Source organism: Hetaerina americana, unplaced genomic scaffold, assembly GCF_022747635.1.
Source record: "Hetaerina americana unplaced genomic scaffold, ioHetAmer1.1.p SCAF_1, whole genome shotgun sequence".
Classification (NCBI taxonomy): Eukaryota; Metazoa; Arthropoda; class Insecta; order Odonata; family Calopterygidae; genus Hetaerina; species Hetaerina americana.
In genome coordinates, this window is record NW_027286069.1 from 56,439,042 (window position 1) to 56,458,374 (window position 19,333).

Below are 19,333 nucleotides of genomic sequence, written 5' to 3' on the forward strand. Positions count from 1 at the left end.
TGCAGATGTTCAAAAAAATCAGTAAACTCAATTTGCTTTGCAGATGGCATTTGCAGGAACTTCTAAGAAACAATGGAATTTCCCACAAGAATTCCTGCATATGTATTCAAAATAAATATTGAATGACACCAAATGTAGGTATTTAAAATATGATGACTGAAAGGACTACTTCTCTAATTCTGACGCATTTCAAATAAATATTTTCATTCACTTCTTGAAGAAGCTTACACTTTTTTCAATCCAAATTTACCATTTAATAATATATTTCTCTCTGGTTGACATTAAAACACTTTTCTTGCTCCTGATAACACGATATAGTAGTTCCCATGCTATTATGATAACAGGGTCCCAATAATTTCAAAACAAACATCATCACAAAATGCATGCTGAGGTGACATCATGAAAAATAAAACAGCATATTCATAAATTCATGATTGATATGGCTTTTTAACTACATACTAAAACCTTTTTTTTACAACTCTTTAATCAAATGAATTAGAGTCTGATGTAATTCTTTCTCAAATGAGAAAGTATATTTTTATAAATTTAAAAAAATATTTTATCTGTGATTGTCTATTTGCATACGGAAAATTTTTTATTTTTGTCTTTCGATAAAATGGACAAAAGAGGTAACTAAAATGTAATAACAGAAATATTAAGATGCCTTTGGATTGCACCTGAACAAATGCATGAGCTAACTAGAGAAGAAAGGAAGGAAGAATTCCATGATTGAGCTAACAAGAGTCCACTGTAATTTCAACTGTAAAAAATTGAAAATTCTATGCCCAAAGGCTACTTTCAAAGAGAAACTTATTTATGCTTTGCTAAGTTTATTGCATTTGAAATATACTTTGTACATTTTTTTTCAAGATTACTTCATATTTGCCTAATCGAGGAGGAAAATACTTCATGGGTAAACATTTACCCCATCATTATTTAATACTTTTCTTAACAAAAGAGCCCTCTATAGAAAACATTTAAGGCTCACTTATTCAATGTGTCACAGTTGAAATCAGAGAAAAATTGATGATGGCAGCGACAAAATAAAAAAATTCTCTGCTAAACACCTCACACTGTTATAGTACATAAACAAGGTGATTCTTTATCAAGAGATGTCATGTCTTTCTTGAGGATGAAGGTATCCTAATGTAATGGATAGTTGGTCCCAAATAAAAATCACACTCCAAACATTTCCAAATGGTAATCTCATCAAGAATACATGACTTATGATATTTATCATGAATCTGAATTTCAATCCATAAATGCCATGGAAAGTTATGAGATAACTTGTTATACAACATTCAGTCCAAGGAGTATTTTTTTCAAATGTCATTTGGATATAGAGGAATTACAAACTTTGGTCCAAATGGAGATCTGTACTTTATTCCAACATCCTGGAATGCTCCCAATGGATATCCCAAATTGCAAAGGTAGATTTTACCATTTTCAGCTGAGTGTGATAAAGGTAGGACTGGAGCTAAAGAAACCTAAAAAATGAAAGAAAAAGTTAAAGTTAATAATGTGTATTTTATACTTTGAAAATTTTTACTCTTAACTTGGGAGGGCGAATCACCACAGCACTGCACAGACGTTGAGGTCAGTATCACTAGTATCACTATCTCAGTATTTCATGAGTGAATTATTATGCAAAGTTTGGGTGATAGGATTTTCATCCTGGAACTTATTGAGATACATTAATAATGGTATAATTTTGTAAGGAAATTGAAACCAAACAGTAGAAAATGATACAAGAAGTTTAGGAATGCTGTTTCAAGTTTGCATTGAACCCCACGAAGAACAACACTTGAATCCTGCGCAACCAAATACATTGCTTTGGATCTTTGTCTGAGCCATAGTTATGGTTCCAAAGGAGAACCATATCATCCTGAACAAATGGCCAGCCGACTGTGGCCTAATCTGGATCCTGTGTCAACCTCTCTTCCAGGGTTTTTCTACGAATCAGCATATTCCCAGGTTTATCATGCATGTACTATGTAAAATACAAGGAAAACAAAGTGGACCAGTGGATTTTATTGATAGAATGAGTTACTCTCTCCCTTCTCCTTCCAGAGAAATTAACTTAACAGTCAAATTTTAACAAATGTGACAACACAAAAAATTATGAGACAGCAGGGAAACATTTCTTAAAATTACTGACAATAGAAGCAAGAAAAATCTAAATCTTAGTTAATTGAAATGGTCTTACTTTGGTATTGTACATAAAATTCATGTTTGCCCAATTTCTTAAAAGTTTATTTTTATTTTACAGTTATTAACCCTAAGGCTTCCGCGATGTCTATTTGATGAATTCATTCTTCTTTCGGGAATTTCCATCGCGTAGGTGAGTTGATGGACAACTGTTTCGCCCCCAGTCCTGGAGGCGTCTTCAGGTCAAAGTGATTTGCGTTGCAATTTGGCCGCTACATATAGGAGACGCTGGCCGGATGGGAGCTCTCTGATTGGCTCTCTCTTGGCGGCCAATGGGAATCAACCTTTTCCATTTGAGAGCCAGGGTGTAGCCGTCCTTACGGTTGTTGTGTTGTTTGGATTCTTCATTATTTCAACTGCTTCTCTTATAAGTCTCGGGAAATAATGCCCTTCTTTTGCCAGCACTCTTGCTTGATCGAACTTGATCTTGTGCCCGGGCTTCGACCATGAATGTTTGGCAAATGCCAAGAGTCAGAACTGTTTTCCATCTGTGGCCCTTTGGTGCTCTTTGGTCCTACACCCAGTTTTACAGTTATTTTTTTAGTTTGGACTGGGATCCATAGGGAGTTGAGGTTGTTGGTTGTATTTCCAATACTTGACCATTTTTTTTAATTGATAGGTTCCAATATTTTTATCCATAATATCAATTTGGTCAGATAGTTAATCATTTTGAATGTTCTATTTCTTTTAAGATGGAACTTTCTTATGAGTCGGTTGTGCATTTGCTTTTATTGCAGTTACCACTTAATAATGCAGTATTCATTGCAGAATGGTGCTAAATGATTCAGAGTTTAGGTCATAAATAATATAATAATATTCTAACATAAATGAGAGGAAATGTAAAATTAGTTATCGACTATGCAGCAACACACCAAAAAAATGTCAGTCACCTGCGTGAGAATACTTCTCAAATTCATTGAACAATTAAGTAACCTCAAGAGGTCTTAAAAAAATGATGGGATGGATTGGAAACCTTTTAAAAGTTTAAACAGATATAGGCAGTTGAAAATATTTACCATCACAATGATATTAGATTCACCATATTTTCCCATCAATAACGTGCATGTTATCTATACAAAAATGTTCAGATGATCGAAAAAAAATGACGATGCGCATTATGTAATGAAAACTGGATTTTTTCAAACATTTACAGACCTATGTTTACAATAATTTATAGAAGATTTTTGCAAAAATAAATTATTCTGGAAGCATGCCTTTCTAATGGCATTCTATTTTATACAGATCTGCTACTGTTACAGCGATTTCATCTCATAAATCCATGAGAAACAGAAGAAACATATGAATTCTACACTTCATTTATTCTAATACGTAGTACTACTTTATTCTAATACATAGTACTTCACATATATGTAGAGTACATCGTATTATATACACGTACATATAAATATATGATAGGATAGATAGATCACTCAAATCCAAGAAATTTGTCACCTGAATCACCATCCCTCAACAACTATCGATGGATACCCTATTAAGCAAATAGAACATGTAACACGTTTACATACCTTGGTGCCCACTCCAGTTCCTGAGGCAGGTGGGTCCAGAGCTAAAACAGTCGCTCTATTCTCATGTGCCCAACCAGCCACTGGTGCAATACTAGCTGAAGAACCAAGAGATGATGGAAAAGATGAAGAAGAAGAAGGAGATTGTTTCCACGAAGCAGGTAAGGCAAATGCCCTATGTGACCCAGGGTTAGGACCACTGTTGTTGGACAATGTAGTGAATGGAGTATTATGCCCCTCCAATGCAAGAATTATGAGATCAACAGCCACTGATGGCAAATCTGAAAATATAATCAGCAATCCCCTATGATAATGTTTCTTTTGCCCAGAGATTATAAACATGTGACAAATATATACAAAATATAGGGCCCAATAAGGTCAGAAAATTTTTTAATAAAGCTATACACAGTAACAAAACTAACAAAATACAACACCAAAAATACAATAAAAAAACATCAGAAACTAATATTTCTCTCCAGGTATTCCCATAATGGAATAAAACAGGAAGGTATCTAAAAATCTTCAGTTCCATTTTTCAGGTGAATTCTTATCATTGCTTCGACCATCACAATCAATACTTCAAACCTGTGATTAGTTTATTGTAAACCTCCATTCTTCTCTATTCAGTGTTAATTCTCTCACTCCCTTATTGGCCTTTTCTGTTTTATGCTATTCTTAATTTGTTCTACATACTTGTCGCTCAGGGAATCTTCCTGTCAATTTTCCCTACCATTATTTTTTAAACTAATCCATTGTGCCTCAAGGTGTGTTCAATCCATCTCATTCTTCGTAACCATAACGTTTTCCATATGGTCCATTCCTCATCTACCCTTCTATATACTCCTTTTTCCTCATTTTGTTTGAGTGCCTTGATTATTTCTCAATTAATTTTGTCAACTTTTGGTGCCTTGCTATTCTTCAGGTCTTTCATGGCTCTGTTGAATTCCCATCTCATTATCACCAGGCTGCATTTATCTTCTTCAATCATGACACTTCTTTAATTTAGTTATCAAGTAGTTTGGACTCTTGGTAGAGTTCTTCACTGTATTCCTTCAATCTCTTCCCAATATCCTCATCTTCTATTGGTATCATTCCATTAGCATCTTGGAAGTAGTGAGATTTCATTTTTCTTTCTCTGAATTGTCTCTTCACGAGATTTAAAGTTATCTTACTGTTTCCCTTCATTATGTGGTCGTTAACTTCCGCACAGAAGCTTTATCTACTCTACCTATACCTATTATTTCCCCCGCCACATGCCCTTGCGGCCGCTTGCAGGGTATTATGTAGATGTACCTACCTGCATTCTCATATGACTAGGTTTCATAACTTCTTATTAAGGGTTTCCTTAGTTTCACTTCTTCGATCCTTATATTTGCTTCTTTTCTCTCTCCAAGAGTTCTTTTGCTTGAGTTATTATCTATGGCCATTAAGACATTACTGTCTTACGAGTTAATCATCTGCTAATTTGGTTATTATACTCTTTTACTTCCTTCCATCGACCCCTTATGCCTGTCCCAACATTAATACCTGTAATACATTCTAAACTCGTTCCAAGACATGACGCATAACCTCTAGCCAACGATGCACCATGCTCTTGGTATCAAACTAGTGAAGTTGTAAATATCAACAGCTAAAAATTATTATTATACCATTACAATATAAAAATGCATGCTATAACAATTATGCAAAGATAAAAAAATGTATTTCATTGTAAATAGTTTCTTGGTTGATCTCCCAATAATAAACATGTGAAATACCAATGGCCCTACTACCCTGAAAGTCATGGGAATCATATCATAAGCGATTACAAAATTGCTATGTTTTTAGTGTACATTCAACAGAGAAAATTTATTTCCATTGACTTCTGAGAATTTACATCCTACCACCATGCCAAAGTTTATTATCTTGCAGAAAATGTAAACAAAATACATGCCTTCTTTTTTTAACACAGCTTTCTTTTAAAAAAGCATTAGTTGGTATGTACTTTTTTCACAAGGTTGCCTACTTCTCACCAACAAATGCAATAATTTGTACAAATTCTGTACAAATTAAGAGAGAATCCAGCTGAAAATGACAATCATTTTAAAACACATTTCATAGAATTTTTCTTGTATTTAAACTTGAAAAATTATTTCAATTTGCACACATTTACATTTTTTGCAAATTCTTAAGTCATTTTCCTCAGGCAATGTAGCACTTTGAGAATTTCTAGGGAAGGTTGCATCATATTGAAAATGTGTGCTTCCAATAAATGTAACCCAACATGAAAACAGAGAGAGAGTGATGCAAGGAGAATGAAGAACTTCCTAAGATACAGCACAAATATTCCCAAAATTTTTATCTCAAGAAAAACATTAATAACACCAAAGCTGAATCAATAATTACAAGTAATTTTGGAAAAATGAATAGAACCCATGCATACCTTATGTTCTTTACTATTTATAATTGGCTCATTTTGATTAAAAAGCCTAATACACTGCTGCAAATAATTTACCTTTAACATTAGATACAACACCATTCCCAGTGACACGATACAAAGCAAGCTCAGCTGAAACCAGTGGTGGTAGACGCTGGGGGTCTGACACGTATACTAATGTGCGGACACCATGAGAAGCAAGCTGCCTTGCACAGTTGATTCCAGCAGCACCTTGTCTATGAGCTCCACATAGGGCAACAACTGAAGGCCATTGGTGGGCGTTGTGAGGATTTAGCCTGAAAGAGACAACAACATGCCTCCATTACCATTAGATCCTATTCAACTTACGCCAGGGTAGAATATGATTGCAGGGCATTTGATTAAGACAAACCATTAAAATCAGCCACTCCTTAAATAAATAAACTGCATTTGTAGTATCAATTTTAATGAGGATAAAATCCAAAAGGTCCTTTTTCCTTTAAGAGGTATATTAGCAGCATTATTAGAGATAGTACTCTGAATGAATGACTTTAAATAATAACATATCATACGCAGTTCAATGAGCAGTTTATTACCCCACTGGATCTTCAGAGAGGTCACAATATATGTGAAGCCAGTCATTGTAAGGTAGGAATAACTTACAATTGGCTTGCAACAACTACAAAATTGAAAGAATCAATACCTGGGACACCTACAATAGCATTTCAACTAAATCATTCAAGCCAATTCAACAGCTAATTAAAGTTACAACTTACATTTTTACAAGAGGTTAACTCATTTTTAGTTAAATTTACATGCTTACACAAGTAATTATATAGCACAAGATTCATATTTTGAGAACATCAGTATTACTAATAATGATTACATGAAAGTTTCTAGATTTACACCTTTTTGAGAAATGACTAAGTTTATCTAGGCATCTGCTGCATACGGCTTCACATCCAAGATATCTTTTGCCACATCTTTTAATATAGCGAGAACCTCCACAAAATTTACAGTTAGCAATGCAGCAGAGATGCAATGAGAAACAGGCTGCAAAAAAGTTATCACTTTCCTGCTATTTAACACTTTTGCTTACATTTGTTTATTACTAAATCTTTGTGATGTCATCCAGGTTTGATATCATTTTTAGCCATTGATCTGTCAGCATACAAGGATTTAAGGAAATAATACCTAGGTACTAAATCAGCTGGTATCCTTTCAATTTGAAAATTTTTAGGGAACAATAGGCAGACCTTGAGAGTATTACACCAGTGAATCTTTGATAAATTCTTCCTCGAAGATTTTATGCCCTCAAGCACAACATGTTTATGACAAAAAAACATAATACAGATCATATGTTTGGTGCCCATCATGACAGCAGAATACAACACATTTCAATTGGGTATTTATAGCAATGTTTTAGCAAAAAAGAAATTCTGAAATATCTACAATATCTAAAGCATTCTTCAAACCCTTCCCAACGAGAGAAAATCCAGGTAAATTTTGTATGCCAGCCAATTAGTAGCAATGACATTTAAGAAGATTGAAATTAGTGCACATGCTGGTTTTTACTCAATAAAATTACAAACAATTTTCAAAATTCTGAGCATATTCTGAATATGTAGCATCTTAGTGGAAAAAAGACTACATACTACAAGGGCCAATGTCTGGAAAGTATTTAATATAATAATAATAAAAGCAATGAACAAATGAATACTACGAGAAGGGAATAAGAGCATGAGATCAAAAACCAGTTCAACAAGCTTATGGAAAAGAAGCAAATAATTTAAGTTCAAATCTGCCCAATGGAAAAAAATTACAAAATGAAGCTGTCGAATTGAATGACGTAGACAAATGCCAAAATAGGAAAATGTGGTATTATCAATATTAACAAATTATCTGATACTTGTGTGTTTTTTTGGCTGAATTAAATAAGATCAAAAGCTAAAGTTGAATGGAATGATGATCAAATAACATGTTCAAAAATAAATTTCCTACAACTCATTTAAAAACAACTTGTATCACTTTACTTCTCTCAATTGGGGTATCCCTTAAGATGGTTCACCACATTACCTATGGCTTCCACCTAATAACTGCAAAGCAATTTCAGCTGCTGCTCGGCCAATAAGTTCTGTCTGGCGCTCAACTGAAAGACCCAATCTCTCAGCAGCTGAAAATAGCCGGTTACGTAACTCAGGTGTGATACTAGGAACAACTAGGCCTGTGTCTGGGTGAAGAGCGAGATAAAAATACATTAGTAAAATATCAAAAATCCTATTAACTTAAATCAATACCATTGAAAAGTAATTTCTGGAGTACGTGATACAAAAATATTTTTGAAAGTGACTATTGTGTAACTCATTGAGGCAATAGATTTAATAATAAAAGGTTATTGCCCTTCATGCGAGCCCACTTAACTTAAAGTTACAACAAAACAAACATTCATTGGGCATGACTGACACAGGATCTGGATAGGACCAAGGAACTTTCAGGGAGAAAGCTTTACGTGGAAAGCACTGATGGCCTAGAATATTGTGAAGGCTGGTGTACCATTTAAAGAGGAAGATTTGGAAAGAAGACTTGAGGAGAGTGCAATCCTGCAGAATAGGGAATGGTCTTTAGGTAAATTCATCCGGCCAGACATTCCAGGGATGAAGGAGGTATGGAGGTTCAATTTCCTATTAGTATCAGACTTAGGGTGTGGCACACATTGAAAGAACTGTTCAATTATGAGTTCCTCATAAAAATTTAATCAACATAATTTATTGTGCAAAAATGTTACGTTATAATGTTAGTTTAAAGTGCAATCTAATAAGTGGTGGAAGTGTCATTGATTTGACAGTTATCATTTCTTCAATTACTTTGTAGATTTCAAGAAGGTATTCAATAGAGTAAATTGGGTAGAATTAATTAACACATTGCAGAAAATGGGAGTAGATTGGAGGGATCGATGACTTATCCACAACCTATGCATGTCTTCAACTGCACAGTTGCAGGTGGTGGATGGAGAGTCAGAATTTCAGTTTTCACCCATGTATTTCAACATACGAGGGTGGTTCAATAAGTACCCATGTTAGAAATGAAGAAACCATTTTTTCAAAAATATTTTTTTTTATTTTCAATATAGTCCCCTTTCAGAAAGATACACTTCTACCAACGTTCCGGCCATTTTTTAACCCCTCCAAAAACTAGGATTTGTCGAACTCTCCAAAATAAGCCTCTGTCTCGGCGATAACTTCCTCATTTGAGCTAAATTTTTTTCCCACGAGCCAGATTGGGTGAATATGGGGGTGCGGCAGCAATTCATAATGTAGTTCATGCAGTTTGGCGGCGACAACTCCGGATGAGCTTGTTGTCCACCTTGAGCAATCACGGCACCCATCGGGCTGACAATTTTTTCATCGCCAACTTATCATGTAAAATATTAAATACCATTCCGGTTGACACACCCACGGCCTCTGTTACTTCACACACTTTCGTTCGTCGATCAGCAAGAATCATGGCGTGGACTTTTTGAATGATTTCCTCGGTAACCACGTCTGCCGGGTGTCCTAGTCGCTCCTCATCAAAAACAGATGTTCGCCCTCGTTTAAATTCGTTGAACCATTATCTAACTGTGGTCATAGATAGCAAAGTGTCCCCATAAACAGCATCCAACTTTGCTTTTACCTCCTTGTATTTCTTCTCATCCAAAAAAAAAGCGAATCACTGAACGATACTGCTCCTTTTCCATTTTAGCAAAAATCACGAAACATGTCTTACTCGAATGGCTGCCAAATCCAATCTAACCTTTAAATCAGTCAGAAATTTGATTCACCGTCGTTTGATAGATGGCAGCACACGATGATAACATAAACTTCCCTCAGAAATGCCCTTTGTTGTCAAACACGGGTACTTATTGAACCGCCCTCGTATACATAGAAGAAATGGTAAAAGAGGCATTGGGTGAACTAAAGAGAGGAATGACAATTGGTGGGGAATCCATGAAATATTCTAGGTTTACAGATTATCAGGCTTAAGTGGGCTAGTCAGATAAGGGGATACAAGCATTGCTGAGTGTATTAGAAAATTAATGAGAGTTCTGGGATGAGAATAAATGCAAATATGTACACAGCATTACTTTTAAGAGGTTTTTGAGAAGAAAGGCTAAGTTAAACCTTAAAATTAGAGGGTAAAAAGAAGCTTAAAATTTCCACCATAAAGATTTAATATTTTACGACCATGGTTGATGCACAGCATAGAAACAATGGTCGTGAAATATTAAATCTTTATGGTGGAAATGTTAAGTTTTTTTTTACCCTCATAATGAAGGAATTCCACAAAGTTAAACCTGAAACTGTTACGCCTGAAATTAGAGTTCAAAAGCTAAAACAAGTGGAGTAGTTTGCCTGCCTTGGCAGTGCTTTGGACCTTCTCCATACGCACATTTCAAATGCTTCCAACCTGCACCTATGCTATAACTTCAAGGACCATTTCTCCACACCATTCAAAACAAAGCTCCATGTCAATGTTTTCATCAACCTTTTCTTAGTATCCATACTTAAATGTTCCAGTCATTAACATCCCCTTGTAAAAGTTTCTTTGCCTAATGCGATTCTTATTCTTATGTTCCTACTACTGACCTTCACAATGGTTTTTTACGCTGCCGAAAAAGTCATTAAGGCAATGTCATAGGTGCATATTGAAGGTATTTGAAATGTGCAAATGTTAAAGGACGGAAAAGGTGAAGTGGCGAGAAAGGAAAACAAACAATAAAGAGCTAGACATGGTGGGGGAAGGAAAGGATTGCTGGGAGGAACCCAAAGGAGGCAGGAAAGGTGTATGCTGAGCATTCTGATTAGCGATGGGATGCTGAAGAATGTGACTGATGGGCAAATGTTAGGCAAGCAAGGAAAGAGTAGGAAAAGGATTGGCATGTTGAATGGAATGAAGAAGGAAGACATGAAGAAGAGTTCATGGAAGTATTGGATGCCTGCTTGTATTTTGTTAGGAGAAGCAAAGAAATTTATTGTTGTTCAGTCCGTGTCCATTTAAAACCTACCTAAAATGGTAAAATTCTAGAAAAGAAATACATAAGCAGTGGCTATTTTAAGTTGAAACATGTTCACTCAGCCTACGGCACAGTGGAAGCAACATTATTATTATTAGCTAATTTACCAGCTACGGGTAGTTTAGCATGGATACAACTACCAAATAAATATTTTGTGAATCCTAACAAAACACAATCCAGCAACCTAGTCTACATCAGATCTCTCTTCATCTCTGAGTACTTTCTTCCTCCCTTCATCCCGTCCAACATCCCTATCCTGTTCCTTCCCTTTCCTCATTTGCCTAACATTCTCCCCTCTATCACAGTCTTCAACATCCCACTGCCGATCAATATGCCCTTCATCCATTTTTCCTGCCTCCTTACGATTTCTCCCAACAAACCTCTGTCTTCGCCCACCATACCTAGTACTTCCTCATTTGTTTTCTTCTCTGTCCATTTCACCTTCTCCATTCTTCTCAACACCCACATTTCAAAAGCCTCCTATTTAAGTCTATCCTCCTGCTTCAGTGACCAGGTTTCCCCACCGTACATATCTACGCTCCACATCAAAGTTTTGATAAGTCTTTTCTTAACATACTCACTCAACGTCCCTGTCATCAACTCCCTCCTCCTTGTGAAAGCCTCTTTCCCAAGTGCAATTCTTCTCCTTACATCCCTACTTTGACCATGTCGGTCCAAAACACTTCCAAGATATGTAAACTGTTCTACCTGCTCTACTTTTTGCTCTCCTATTTTAATGGTAAGCTTAGCCTTTGTCATTCTGGATAGTCGCATAACCTTTATTTTATTTATATTGATTCTCATCCCGTATCTATCACACTGATTTTCCAATTCACTCAGCAATACTTGCAATTCCTTGGCTTACTGAAAAACTAAAGCTAGGTCATCAGCAAACCTTACTGATTTTACAAATTCCCCTTCAACTTTCATTCCTACCTACAGTTCTTCCCATGCCTCTTAGATCATTTCCTCCCCCGATGTCGAACAGCACCGATGATAATGGACAACCCTGACTTGCACCTCTTCCTAACACTACCCATTTGGACTGTCCGTCCACAACTTGCACCTGAGCAGTCTGAGACATGTACAGGTTATGGATTAGCCTCCTGTCCCTCCAATATATTCCTATTTTTAGCAATATACTCAAGAGTTTTTCCCAATTCACTCTATCAAACGCCTTTTCTAAATCTACAAATCAGGCAAATACGTCCAGATTGTATTCTATATTTCTCTCGATTATTGATCTCATGGCTGCAATGGAATCCCCACGGGCCTCTCCCTTCCTGAACCCAAACATCATCGTGTAAGTAAACATTTGCCTTGCCTTTTATTGATCCTTTTATTGATGATCCTCAGAAACACTATAACTAAATTGGAAATCAAACTTATTGTTCTGTAGTCCTCACATGATTTAGTCTTTATCTTTTTCAGAATAACACTGATCTCACAAAGTCTTCTGGCCATATTCCTTTTTCATAGATGCTACGAATCAGTCCATATAGTCTCTTCACACTGCATTTTCCTAAACCTTTTATTAGTTCCGCAGGAATATTGTCTACCCCCATGGCTTATTTGATTTCAACTCTCTTAATGCCCTTTCTGCCTCACTATCGAGTATGACTGGACCTTAGCTATCTTCCTCTACCTCATGTTCTCTTTATGTCAAGCCTTGTGGTCTAAGTTCTTTACCATGAAGTTATTCTATATATTCCTTCCATCTATCTTGGATCTTTTCTGTTTCAACAATTACCTTACCCGACTTATCTCTAACTGCTAGCACATATCTTCCCTTCTTACTTCCCAATAGGGATTTAACTGTGTTGTATAGTGCACCAATTTCACCCTTCTTTAGCAAACTTCCATATACCATCTTCCACCAAGCTTCTTTTGCTTTATTTGTTGCCTATCTTAAATTATTATTTAACTCTTTGTATTTCCTTCCACCTAGCTGTGTTTACAATCTTCCATTTTCTTCTCTCATCTATCTTTCTAACAATCTCATCCATGAGCCATGATTTCCTTGTCCTTTTTCCATTAATGGTTCCAATGATTTCATTTGAAGCTTTCGATATCCCTTTTTTGATGAATCCCCATTTTTTTTTGATAGTACTCGGCTCTTTACTCTAATCCATGACTTCCTCTACAGCCTGCTGATACTCCTTCCTTGTCATTCCATTTACTGGTTCTACATTCCATTCTCTAACCCGCTGCCCCTGCCTTATCTTTTTTAACCGGGCACCACATTTCATGAGCACTGAATTGTGATCTGAGTTTGCATCTGCTCCTGGGAAGCTGTGCGAATTGATCACACTGTTCCTAAGCCTGTGCCTAATCAGAATATAATCTAACTGATACCTTTCAGAGTCACCTGGCATTTTTCATGTATACCAACACGTTTTGTGGTGTCTAAACCAAGTGTTGGTGATGAGGATCCTGTCTCCTGCAGAACTCAACTGTTTTCTCCCCGCAGTCATTTCTCGTACCCAAACCGTAGTCCCCTACCTCATCACCATCCTTTGCCTACCATCGCAATCCAATCCCCCATCACTATCAAACATTTCCCTGCAGGAACACATGCAATTATGTCCTCTGACTGATCATATAAAGCCAGGACTCATATTCTCTGTAGTGTCCTTAATATTCTTGGGCAATGATAATTGAGGTGGTTCCCCATTGCCTTTCTCATTAGTGTTTTTAACGCGACACCCTCACTCAATGGCCATCCTACTGGGGTCAGACACCTTTGCAGCTGCCTCACTAAGGAACAGATGCTGTGAGGACTACCTTTTGTCTGGCTACTAACCTCTGACCTATCTGACATGGGTGACCCTAGCTGGAATAATTATCATTACTCCCGTCAGCACAGCTCTAGGAGTCATCAGAACGCAGAAGCCCTTCCACCACGTCAAGGGAGGGGGAGGGAGGAGGTATCATGCAATTCTGAATTGTAATTTTTTTTTGCCTGAAGAGTTCTTCAGCCAAGGTCCATGTCATGCTCTAGGAGGATTATAAGAGTCTCTTCTTTCCTTTTAACAATTAAAAGATAGTTTAAAATGCTTAACAGGAGGTAACAATGTCAAATGAAAGTGCATGTGCATCTTTCTTATGGAAGCAGGCATTAACAATACTGCTGCATTGTGAGAGAAGATAGTTAAATTACATTAGGAGCCTTATCAGGAACATTGAAAATTTCATTGGATGCCACCTATACATTAATAACAGAAAAATTGAACATGAGACGTGTTTGGGCACAGCAGGTTACAACACTGCTCACACACAAACAATGGGCATTCGCATATAGGTTAGTTCACAGTTAAAGTTAATTTTATAGGAAGATACGTTCTGCTAAAAGATATCCCAGCAGATGAATTTCAGCTACATCAATTTGATCCTGAGAGCAATGGTAAAACAGTGTATGGAAATCTCTGGCATTGCCAAAACTAAAAAACCTCCATCACTTAAAAATAGCCATTACATTCACAGCAGAATTCTGCTATGAAAGTTAAAGCCACTTAATTTTTTGATATTCAGAGAATGTTGTGCCAGTATATCACATCATCATACACAACTGTAAATAGAGCATACTTGGAGATGTTTCAGAAGTACTCCAAGGTCATATTAATTGCAAGAGGCCACATTCCAAAGCAACAGGCTGGATGTTGCACTACAATAATGCACAGCCACACAAACAATGTTGCCTAATGTCTACAGAAAAGCAATGTGAAGTATGTTCCTCATCCTCCCTGAAGTCTGGACTTGGTCTCACGCCACTTTTCCCTGTTCCCTAATGTGAAGACACACCTTTGTGAAAAGTATTTTTTATCATTAGAAACAGCGGTGAAGGTTACAGAGGTGATTTTGAAGGACTTATCAAAAAATGTATCTCTGAAGTGCTTTGGGCAAAAATGGTCAAAACAGTAGGAAAATAAGGCGAAGAATTTAACTGGGCAAAAGAGTTTTTACAAGGAAGAGAGAATTGATGACAGGGATGTTGATTAAGGATGTTGAGAAAAGTGTCGTTAAAACTTTGATATAGAGCATGGTTTTGTGAAAACATGGCTATTAAACCAGGATGGTTTGCATACATTGGAGGCTTTTGAAACGTGGGTGAGGAGAGGGAAGAAGAAGGTGATGAGAACAGAAATGAAAACAAACAAGGAAGTGTTAGGCATGATGGGGGAGGAGAGGAGATGGTAGGGAGAAATTTAAAGAAGGTGGGATAAAGGGATGCAGAGCATTTTGATTGGCAATGGGATGTTGAAGACTGTAATAGAGGGGAGAATGCTAGGCAAGCTGGAAACAGGCAGGAATGGGATAGGGATGTTGGATGCAATGAGGTGAGGAAGGAAGTATAGAGAGTTGCAGAGGGGCTTATTTTAGAGTAAGAGGCTGGTTTTTGTCTGTCAGGAGAGACAAGGGGATTGATGCTGTACTGTTTGGATGCCTATGTCCCTCCAAAACCAACCGTAACCGGTACATTACTTCCCGGTACATAATCAAAAAGTGGCTACCAGCATGGTTTTGAAGACTGGGAAAAGATGGAATAAGAGCATTACATCCATTGTTCTATTCCAAGATGTTGCAGAGGGGCTTATTTTAGAGTAAGACGCTGGTTTTTGTCTGTCAGGAGAGACAAGGGGATTGATGCTGTACTGTTTGGATGCCTATGTCCCTCCAAAACCAACCGTAACCGGTACATTACTTCCCGGTACATAATCAAAAAGTGGCTACCAGCATGGTTTTGAAGACTGGGAAAAGATGGAATAAGAGCATTACATCCATTGTTCTATTCCAAGATGAATCATCAAAATTTTGAGGGAAAGCAACTATGCAGCTAAAGAAATCATGGTCATTTTTATCAAACAGCACTTCTTTATGAGTAAGAAACTTTATAGAAACAAGTCTCAGAAAAGTGGTCAATAGAACCAATACCCTATATTAATAAGAATATGCATAGTAATAGCATATTCTCAACTTGACAAGGGTTTGAAAACATAAATCAAAAGTTCATCAATCTCAATTGAGAAAACATCACAATAAAACAAACCATTTTTATAATTATATTCTTTCCATACTCACCAATTTAGCATTAGTAAACATATAGTTGGTGAGAGTTAAAATATTACTAGTTAAAGTAAAAGCTGAACCAACACATCATTTTTAAGGTCTACATGCCAACAAGTAATTACAAGTAGTAAAATAGAGGTCTACAACCAAGTAGAGGATATAATTGCAGGGCTCTCTTTGAGGAAGCATTTGATAGAATCCATAGGAAAAGAAAGCAATAGAATGCCTAGAAAAAAAGAAAGCCTAGGGATGGTGGTGAGGTATGGGGCATCATCATGGATGCAATAAATTAAAAATAGAATAGTCATCCATGTTAAAGTATGAAGACAGGATATTAGCAGAGGCTTGAAACTGGCAGCCGGCAGTAATCAAAATACAGCGAAAAGGAATACATGGCTGAATATAATTCAAACGCTGAGAAGAGGACTATGACCTATAGATACCTGCACTTAGAATTCAAGAAGCCAATGCAGAGCTGAAAATACTGAATTTATTATCATCAAAGAAAATAAATAAATAGCAATCATACTAAGAATAATATTTCACATAGAAAATGGTTGGAGTATGTAACCAAACTGCTACCTTATGTAAAATTAATTTCACACGAGGGATTACATATATATATATATATATATACCTGTAACATATTCTTTGCTATCCGGAGCAGGAACAATTAGTTGCTTATATATAATTGGGGTTGATCCAATAATATTCTCATCATGCCGAAAGAGCAGAGGTTGACGGTTGGAATCAGCCTGTCTGACAATGTCTGGTTTTTGGGAGGCATTTATTTCATCAAACACAGCCTAAAGTTGACAATAATAGATTAAGGATTAGAAAAAGGAACACATGACGGTTGCATTGGTGGTTAAAATCAATTGTTATCATTTATCATAGAGATTTAAGAAAAAAACCCAAAAATATTTACAACACCATTATGTTAGATTTTAGTATTGGATTTTTAAATTAACGTTTCAATCAGGCACGCAAGCATCATATTTATAGTCTAATTTTGACAATTTTTTGAACATGAGTTATACATTTGGCTATGCGGACTTTAATGTGCATTTTAATTTAGAATGCGCCAATTGATAGAACGAATTGCCAAACATTTTTAGCAAACACTACACATAGTTTTTTTTAACTCTGAAAATTATACGCTTTGTAATTAAGATGAAATACAGTAAACACCTGCTTGTTGAATAAAGCCAAATTTTTTTCAAAATCGAAGTCTTGATCCATTGTGTTGTCTATGTGATTGCCGAAACATGCCTCATTTTTGTCCGTCCAGCGATTCCTAAACCTGTCCTTTTTACTTGGAGTACGATTACCTTCTGAAACTAAGCAGGAGAAACAAATTAATAATTAAAGACTGCCAGTAAAAATCGTCTCAGCATAATGGTACTGAATAGCGCAACCAAAGCAAAGAAAAGTCAAATAAATATTACCCGAATGATTACGCGCTCCAGTCTCTTCTACTACTTGTTTCCTCACCACATCAACCATTGGAGAACTGTTTTTTGTGGTTGCTATACTTTCACTGATTGATCTTCCGGTCCGCTTAACGCTCGGTTTGGCTATTGACACCGAATTTGATGAAACTTCTGTCGATGTGTCAATAATCTTCAAATCCTTTATGTCCCTTGCACTAAGGTATTATGACATGCCATCATATTTCTAATTTTTTAACAACGAGATAGCAAATTTCTTCAAAGACTTACCTCAGAGTAACACTTGAAGAGGAATGGGGCGTTCCATTCTGAAATACCTTTACCAAAGTTATCGTTTGCTCCTTCTCATCAACTGCGCTAATATGACCTTGATAACTGCCTAATGTATCACCACAATCTAATGACACAGCGTAGCCGACCCAGGCCTCAGACATTTTTACAAGATTCTGAAGAAAAACAATATGTCAAATCACTTCGCGCCTACATCAGGCCAGGTTTTCTGTTATTCTTGGCAGTATCTCGCAGCAAAACTGTTTACAACAATATATTCGGAAACTAAATGCTTTACACTGATATTTTTCCCAAAATTTAGAAGTTTTAACACATTTCAGACGATTAAGAGTCAAACTACAACAACCGTAGCTACCTGGAAGAGTGGCAATGTCAATATCAACGCGTTCACAAACACAAGAACAGCGTAACGTTTTTATTTATTACCGCGACGTTCAAAATCTAGAAATGGGCAAAACTTCGATAATTTGCACTTGGGGCATTTTTTGAATCAATATCGTCCAGTATTATATGTTTTATGGCGCTTAATTGTATATTCTATATTACAAAGTATCTCTCGCGGTCAGATGAGTGTCCGTCGGTGGCCCACCATCAATGGTCAAAAGCAGAATTTTGAGGCCGAACCAATCCACATTTCGAGTAAGCACTCATAAATTTGTGCATATCCCCTCCTCTCATCCCATCTCTGAGTAATAGCCTTCAAATTGGTGGCCTACTATTAACGAGTTGGATCTAAAACAGTATCGTTAAATTATTTTGAAACAGGTCTTACCTGGGCCTATTTTAAAAAGAAAAAATGGGTACATCTACATCAATACCCTGCAAGCCACCAAAAAGGTAAATGGCAAGGGGTGCAGCACCAGGAGGAAAGGGTAAGGGATGAGGGGGTACGGGTTTTTCATATGGATGGGGAAAGGTAAGGGGAACCTGCAAAAAAATATATAAATATTATCGTATAACCATGCGCAGTCGCTACCTTGTAGGTTAATACTTATTATGTCGAGCCGACTCCTGGGGGATTTCGATTACAAGCATTCTGGTCTCTTATTGTTCTTGGAAAAAATGACCATTTAAACCTGTCTGTCTTGCAGTTAATCTCTCTAATCTTATATTCGTGATCCCTCCGCTCGTAATACGTTGGGGTTCGTATTATGTTCTTGATGTCATCGGAAAAGGACCCATCTTTAAATGTTTTTAATAAGTTTAATATATATTGTAAACGCCGCTGTGTAAGGGAATCCCAGCCTAAATTTTCTAGCAAAGGCAAATCCAGCCCCCTTCCGCTGAACTCGATCCAATTCCGAAATTAAATTTATCTCTTCAGGATCCCATATTCTGGCAGCAT

General features: G+C 36.6%; 1 protein-coding gene across 2 annotated transcripts; it reads right to left on the reverse strand.

Moving 5' to 3' along the window:
* Positions 1–569: 569 nt before the first annotated feature.
* Positions 570–18,346, reverse strand: Edc3 (Enhancer of mRNA-decapping protein 3). Of its 2 annotated transcripts, none has more exons than XM_071589898.1 (8): positions 17,968–18,346; positions 17,695–17,894; positions 17,438–17,586; positions 16,884–17,052; positions 8,203–8,356; positions 6,226–6,443; positions 3,735–3,829; positions 570–1,487 (listed from the first exon to the last, which is right to left on the reverse strand). In XM_071589898.1, the coding sequence occupies exons 1-8, from the start codon at positions 18,129–18,131 to the stop codon at positions 1,323–1,325; spliced, it is 1,314 nt and encodes a 437-aa protein (XP_071445999.1). In that variant the 5' UTR covers positions 18,132–18,346; the 3' UTR covers positions 570–1,322. The 2 variants fall into 2 exon arrangements, with proteins under 2 accessions (XP_071445999.1, XP_071445991.1); XM_071589890.1 differs by having other exon boundaries at positions 3,735–4,012.
* Between the last annotated feature and the right edge of the window lie 987 nt (positions 18,347–19,333).